At 47.2% G+C, this 7,514-nt stretch overlaps 1 protein-coding gene across 1 annotated transcript in view; it reads right to left on the bottom strand.

Annotated features, from left to right (window-relative positions):
- ADAMTS4 (ADAM metallopeptidase with thrombospondin type 1 motif 4) overlaps positions 1–6,012 on the bottom strand; it is a 15,195-nt gene extending 9,183 nt beyond the window's left edge. Inside the window, exons 1-2 of the mRNA XM_015828778.2 lie at positions 5,919–6,012; positions 2,062–2,642 (exon numbers count right to left, since the gene is read on the bottom strand). Of these exons, the coding sequence (XP_015684264.2) occupies positions 2,062–2,642; positions 5,919–6,012 (675 nt within the window). The remainder of the gene's footprint in view (positions 1–2,061; positions 2,643–5,918) is intronic.
- Between the last annotated feature and the right edge of the window lie 1,502 nt (positions 6,013–7,514).

Below are 7,514 nucleotides of genomic sequence, written 5' to 3'. Positions count from 1 at the left end.
GTGTCAACGCCACCCAATTCCTGGGCTGTCAATCCACCAAACATCCCCCCAACTTGGAGTTCACCCCCAGATTTTGTTCCCCCCCCCAAGCTTCTGCAGCCATCTCTTCACGGCGCATTTAACCCCAGACCCAAATTCCCACGCTGGAGCGACTTTGACCAAGCCCAGGAGTTTAAAAACATTGTTTTGAAACCAGTCGGGCGTCGTGAAAAACCTAATTCCACCCCGTTTGGTTGTGTTTTTTCCTCTCCCCCTTCCAGATGCCTCTGGCTCGCTTGGGGAGGAGAGAAATTCCTTCCTTGGGAAAAAAAATTTGTTCTGCCTTAAAGAGCCGGGCGTAGCTGGGGCCAGGGCCAGACGAAGCAAAACCCCGGAGCGAGGGTTCACACAACCGTTCAAAGCAGAGGCCAGCTGTTCCTGCTTCCGGGCAAAAATGAGGGTTTTTTTTCCCCTGACAGGCTACGAGAAAAGGTACAGCTGCATTTGCCAGTCCAATGTGTTTTTTGGGGGGTGGGGGGGCGGAGGTTGGGGGTTCAGAGGGAGAGCCTGAACCCCCACATGGAGCAAAAGTTTCAAGCCGTTGGGATTCAGGGCTGTAGGATCGTGGCTGGATTAGACAGTTGAGGTCATGCACGGCCTGGAAAAGAGCGTTCCCCCCCCTTTGTGTGTCTTTATTTTTTTATTTTGATTGTTTATATTGTGCCTTTGTTAGGTTTTTATAAACATTTCGAGGCAGCGAACCTGGCTTATGCTCCTTCCCCCTCCTGTTTTCCCTGGAACAATAATCCCGTGAAGAGGATTGGGATGAGAGGGAGGGACTGGCTCAAAGTGGCCCAGCTGGCTTTCATGGCTATTATAGAACTAGAACTCACCATCTCCTGGTGACTGGCTCAGAGTCACCCAGCCAGCTTTCATTCCTAAGGCAGGACTAGAACTCACCGTCTCCTGGTGACTGGCTCAGAGTCACCCAGCCGACTTTCATTCCTAAGGCAGGACTAGAACTCACCATCTCCTGGTGATTGGCCCAAAGTCACCCAGCTGGCTTTCATGTCTAAGGCAGGACTAGAACTCACCATCTCCTGGTGATTGGCCCAAAGTCACCCAGATGCCTTTCATGTTGAAAGTGGAACTAGAACTCACCATCTCCCGGTGATTGGCCCAAAGTCACCTAACTGGCTTTCCTTTTTCTAAGGCGGTACTAGAACTCACCATCTCCTCATGATTGGCCCAAAGCTACACAGTCAGCTTTCAAGTCTAAGGCAGGACCAGAACTCCCAGTCTCCTGGTTTCTAAGCCAGCTCCTTAACAATTAGACCAAGCTGGATATTAACCACTGGCCTAATAAATCTGAGGGCCTCGTCTTCAGCTTCAGATCTCCAACTTGCTAGCAAACATAGTTCCCAGATTCTTTTCAAGTCATCCATGACTGCAAATCGTGGTTATGGGGTGCCCTGGTTTGGTCTGTCCCACCTCTGTTCTGGAAACTCAAGTCAGTGTTAAGAATTCGCCTTCTATCTTTGCTGCTTTCCAGAGATGAAAGATTTGCTAGTCTGGGGTCCTTGGGGTTCTCTGAGCTGGGTGGTTTTCTGGCAGACATCTGGTGACCCAACTAGGTAATGTCATCAGTGCAAACCCCTTCCTCTCAATGTTACCTAGTTGGGTGATGAAAAGTCAACCTCAGTCTTCTTTTCAGCCTTATATCGTTTTAGTCCTTGTTATCTCTGGCTATCATAGGTTTTTATCTCCTCCTTAAGTCCATAGCTGGCTTTCTGAATTGACAGCCTTCTGGGACAGGACTCTGCTCCTGTTGGATCTGAGGGCCACCAGGTCTGACAATGACACCGGTGCTCTGTTGAAGGAACACCCAGTAAGCTGGGTCCATGAGATGGAGGAGACCCCAAGAAACCTTTTACACCCCAAATGTGGGACTCCACACCAGAGAAAACTCTCTGAGAATGAATGTTCCTTCAGAAGACCCAGCCGAGAACCCAACCCACCTGAGGAACCTTGAGCATCCTCACCAACCACCCCTTAATGAAGCTGGTGGACTTATCTACCTACCTTGGTTCTCCTGGGAAATGCATCCGTTTTCTTCCATAGCTTTCCTTCTTCGCTGGGCGCGCCCTCCGACGCCTGCGCGCCAACCCCACACATGGGCCCGTCCCCTTTGTCTAACATCTTCTTCCTCACCACGTGGGCTTCGGTTCCTCCCTCCATGTTTGGGGTCCCCCCTTTCAGAGGCTGGATGTGATACTCGGTACCCCCATACTGCAGCACCCCAATCAAAGAGGTCCCGTCAAAACTGATTGCCACGATCGATTCCGGATCCGAATTGATTGTCCCGGTGTAGTAGTTGCCACGTTCAGTTGGAGTGTCCACCTCCGGCCTCAATCTGCCCAAATATTGGACGGTCAAGTCCTTGGAGAAAAAACTGGGGTCTTTCTCTAAATGGAGGGTCAGCTCTTCCCCAAACATCTGCAGTCGAAAGGACAGATGTTGGTCCGCATCCATGTTATAATCGAGGGAATTCTCATTGTCAAGTGTGCCAGCCGGGTCTAGACCCCCCAAAATTGAAGTGGCATTCAGTTTTTCAGGATAAACGATTTCTTCATCGTATCTGGTCAAAGGACCCCTTTGGGTTGCTGACCGAGCCGGATGAAAACAGAGGATGAGCAGCAGAAGAAACATGGATATATATATTTTTTTAAAGTCAACTTCAGAAGAAAGGAAGGGATACCCCCCAAATTTCTCTCCCTCGTCGGAGAAAACCAGAGATAAATCAAGAGATCCCCGATCGTATTAAAATTGCCCCAGGGACAAATACAAAATAAAAATCAGAATCAAGGACACCGTAATCCCCTCTTCTCTTTGCCGTTTGCAAACCCAAAGTTGATAAAACTTAACCCAAGTTAAGAGGAGAAGAAAGAAAAAAAAAATCAGATCAAACGAGAAGAGATTTTGAGTTGAGTTGCCGAGAGAAATAGTTGAAAAATAGATTTTTTTCCCTCCTTTATTTTTTTTTCCTCCGCTCCTGCAGCTGATTTGGGTTTTCTCGCTGGCTGCTTCTGTTCTTCCTTCCAAATCTTAGAAAGCAACAGGAAAAAAAAAATCCTTATTGTCACCCTTCAACTTGCTTCTCTTTTGAAACGAAGTGTAGAATCAGACCATGGATAGAAAAAAAAGGAATCAACTCGATCCACCGGTTAGTTTTCTCTCCCTTTCTCCCTTTCTGTTTTTTAATCCTCGGGAACTTTCTGAGTTTTGAGAGGTGGGGATGTATACATGTCCATATATATATATAATGTGTGTGTGTGTGTGTGTGTGTGTGTGTGTGTGTGTACTGAATTACAATTCAGTTCATCTGCAATTAGCTCCGCCTTCTTTTCTCTTTCCATGTTTTCATTGGCTGCAGGGCTTAGTCAAAAAAGGATGATGCCGAAAGACGTAATGCTATGAATAAGAGATTAAAGGAGGGTTTTTCCCCTCCTTTAAAAAAATAAAAATCTTTTCCTCTTTTTGTTTTAAAAAAAAATAATAAATAAGCGGAGTTGCTGTCGAGCTGTAAGATGATTTAAGGATGGGAACTGCAAATGAGCTGACGGAGATGAGACACACTTTGGGGAAGGGGTGGTGGTGTGTCTGTGTGTGTGTGTGTGTGTGTGTGTGTGTGTGTAAATTGGGATTTTCCTTTTCTCTAGATGCCTTGCAGTTTGTTTGTTTGTTTGTTTGTTTTTTTCCTGGCTGGACAAATGTTTGATCTTCCATCTCTAAGGAGAGAGAAATCTTGGAATCGTGGTCTGCTGCCCCGACCTCTGTCCATCAAGGGTTCTTGATTGTCAAAAGAGAGGTAATATTTTGGGAATTTAATCCTCCCTCCGTGAGTGGATCTGCTCCCCGGTGGAGAATGCAAAACTCTCGACGCTTCTTAAGTTGCTAGTCCACAAGGGTCCACCTGGAAAGCTTTCCAATTACACCATAAGTAATTTGACTCCTGGACACCCACCCACCCACCCAGCTCCTGGACACCCCACCCAGCATTGCCTTGAACCTTATTCTTTATGTAGGTGTAGACAGCTGGCCCATCACCAGGAGGCCATGAGTTCTAGTCCTGACTTAGGTATGAAAGCCAGCTGAGTGACCTGAGGGCCTAGGCCAGTCACCAGGAGACTGTGAGTTCTAGTTTTGGCTTAGGGTTTTCTCCCCTAAAACAAAAATGAAGTGAGCTCAGAGACCCCAAAACTCGTAAAAGCTTTTGAAATCAAGGCATCCCTCTTGGAGATACAGCCATCATTCCAAAATCAGGAGAACTTCTAGTCCTAGACATTCCCACTCTTTGGGTCGTCATCGAAATTAATGTCATTTTTCTTGCCTAGGGAAAATTTGTGAGAATCCTTTTCCAGGCTTTTTTTTTTTTTTGTTGGTTTGTTTTTTCGGTGTTGTGCTTTCGCGGTTCTGGGTGACGTGGTCCCCCCGGTGACGTGGGGGGTGACGTGTCTTGTGGAACATCGGCTCGTCAGTTGGGGATCCTGACCCGTCCCAGACGGTTCTGGTCAGATGTGGGAATGGGGGGGATGCGTCTCTTCCTTCGACAGCTCTTTCCTACCTTGCCCAGAACCGAGATGGATCTGCTGGGAACAGAGTGTCCCACTTTCTCACAATTCCCTGGGCTCTCCCAAGCAAACTGGGAAGGAGGCCAGGATCCCAGGGCAGCTGTTTCCAGAGGTTAAGGCCCCTGGAAGGAGGAGGAGGAGGAGGAGCAGGCTGGGCTTCAGGGAAAAGTCTGTCTTGAGCTTTGACAGCTGTCTTTTTCTTTCTTTCTTTCTTTCTTTCTTTCTTTCTTTCTTTCTTTCTTTCTCTTTCTTTCTTTCTTTCTTTCTTTCTTTCTTTCTTTCTTTCTTTCTTCCTTCCTTCCTTCCTTCCTTCCTTCCTTCCTTCCTTCTTTTTCTCATTCTTTCTCTTTCTTCTTTCTTTGTGTCTCTTTCTTTCTCTCTCTCTTTCTTTCTTCCCTCCTTTTTTCTCCTTCCCTCGTCGTCCTATTCTTTCTTTCTTTCTTTCTTTCTTTCTTTCTTTCTTTCTTTCTTTCTTTCTTTCCTTCCTTCCTTCCTTCCTTCCTTCCCTCCTTTTTCTCCTTTCCTTCTCCTACTTTTCATTCTTTCATTCTTTCTCTTTCTTTCTTTCTTTCTTTCTTTCTTCCTCTCTCCTTCTCTTCTTTCCTTCTTCCTCTTACCCCTCTTCACCTTCCCCCCTCCTCTCTATCTTCCTTTTCTCTTCTCCTCCTCTTCCTTTTCCTTCCTTTTTTCCTTCCTTCCTTCCTTCCTTCCTTCCTTCCTTCCTTCCTTCCTTCCTTCCTTCCTTCCTTACTTACTTACTTACTTACTTACTTACTTACTTCATTTAACAACCATGTTACTAACTTAACAACTATGGCCAAAAATATCGTAAAACGGGGCCAAACTCACTTAACAAATGTCTCTAGAAATTTGGGGCTCAATTGTGGTCATAAGTCGAGGACCACCTGTAGATCCCTCCGTGTGGAGAAGAGACCCACTTTTGGAGGGTGGATCCTTTCCAAGCCACCCATCCCTCCGAGATTCCAGCCCCCAAACAGCTGAAACCGCAGCCCGGCATTCACGAGACCCCGTCTCTGTTGCTGTGAGGTTGGGCTGATGCTTCAGCAATGACTCACATACTCAACAAAGTTCCTATCACAATAGATCCGTGTGGTGCGGCTCTTCGCTGGGCTGCTGTCTCCTCTCGCCTTTGTTTCTCCCTCGTTGTCCTCCGCTGACCCCTGACACATCCCCTCTTTCTGTTCCAGCTGGGTTCCGACTGGACTCTCGGGGTTGAGAGGGCCTCCCTTGCAGGGCTGTTGGAGACCATGACTAGGGTTGGTCCTCTGAACTGGCCTTTTTGTATACCCCTCTGAGCAGGCCCTGTTACAAAAACCGCATCAAGGGTCTGCATAATTTTCTCATCAATGTTCAGTACGGTGGTCTCATCTTCTTTGCCCATGTTCCACCCCTTTCTCCTTCTTCTGCTCCTCCTCCTCCTCCTCCTCCTCCTCCTCCTCCATCTCCATTTTCTCCTTCCCCTTTCTTCCTCTTCCTCCTCCTCCTGCATGTCCATTTTTCTCCTTCTCCTTCCTCATCTCCATCTTGTCCATCTCCATCTTCACCTTCACTTTATCTTCTGCCTCCTTCTCCATCTCCATCTTGTCATCTTCTTCATCTTCTCTTCTCCCCCTCCTGCATCTTCTCCTTTTCCATCTCCTTCTCCTCCTGCATGTTCTCCTTGTCCATCTTCTCCTTCTCCTTTCCCATCTTGTCCTTCTCCATGTTCTCCTTGACCATCTTCTTCTTCTCCGTTCCTATCTTGTCCTTCTCCATCTTCTCCTTCTCCTACTTTTCCATCTTCTCCTTCTCTTCCTTCTCATTTTCCATCTTGTCCTTCTCCATCTTCCCCATGTTCTCCTTGACCATCTTCTCTTTCTCCTTTCCCATCTTGTCCTTCTCCATGTTCTCCTTGACCATCTTCTCCTTCTCCGTTCCTATCTTGTCCTTCTCCATCTTCTCCATCTTCTCCTTCTCCTACTTTTCCATCTTCTCCTTCTCTTCCTTCTCATTTTCCATCTTGTCCTTCTCCATCTTCTCCATGTTCTCCTTGACCATCTTCTCTTTCTCCTTTCCCATCTTGTCCTTCTCCATCTTCTCCATGTTCTCCTTGACCATCTTCTCCTTCTCCTTCTCCATCTTCTCCATCTTCTCCTTCACCTCCTCTCTTCTCTGTTACTTCATTTCCCCCCCACCCTCCCCGATCTATCAACCTCCTGGCTAATTGTTTCCGAAGTGTTTCCTTTGGCTCCTCTGCGTGCCACCCACCCCATCTGTTCCCACAGCCCAGAGGTCCTCTCCTTCCCCTCCCTCAACGTTTTGAATTTATTTCTTGCTCAGCTGGACCTACAGGAACGAAGAGAGGGGATCCTGTTGCAATCTGGATCCCGAAGCAAACTCTTTCCCCGGTGGGGGACGGGAATGCTTTGGCACTCGGGCTGCCAATCTCATTACCGCAGCTTTTGCCCAATTCTCCTTTTCTTGGAAATTTGCAGCCTTCCTGCTTCTCCTTTTTCTTTCCAGCTGAATTATATCCACTTTTGCATCAGGCAAATCGATGCCCCTGATTTTGGATGGTCCCGAATCCAACTTTCCACCTCTTAGACCGGTAATATAAGCGCCATCTGAAGCCGAGACAAAGATTGAGGCCCTTTTGAATAGCTCTAGATATCCAGAAGCAAACTGGAATATCTAAGGGGTTGCCCCAAAAGAAGAGGGGGGGGTCCACCTCTTCTCCAAAGCCCCTGAAGGCAGGACAAGAAGCAACGGATGGAGACTAATCAAGGAGAGAAGCAACCTGGAACTAAGGAGAAATTTCCTGACAGTTAGAACAACTAACCAGTGGAACTGCTTGACACCAGAAGATGTGGAATGTTTCAACACTGGAAGTTTTTAAGAAGAGAC

This window comes from Protobothrops mucrosquamatus, unplaced genomic scaffold, assembly GCF_001527695.2.
Source record: "Protobothrops mucrosquamatus isolate PMUCROS unplaced genomic scaffold, P.Mucros_1.0 scaffold4888, whole genome shotgun sequence".
Classification (NCBI taxonomy): domain Eukaryota; kingdom Metazoa; phylum Chordata; class Lepidosauria; order Squamata; family Viperidae; genus Protobothrops; species Protobothrops mucrosquamatus.
The sequence above is the reverse complement of the archived record's forward strand: the minus strand, read 5'-3'. Positions and strand labels throughout refer to the sequence as shown.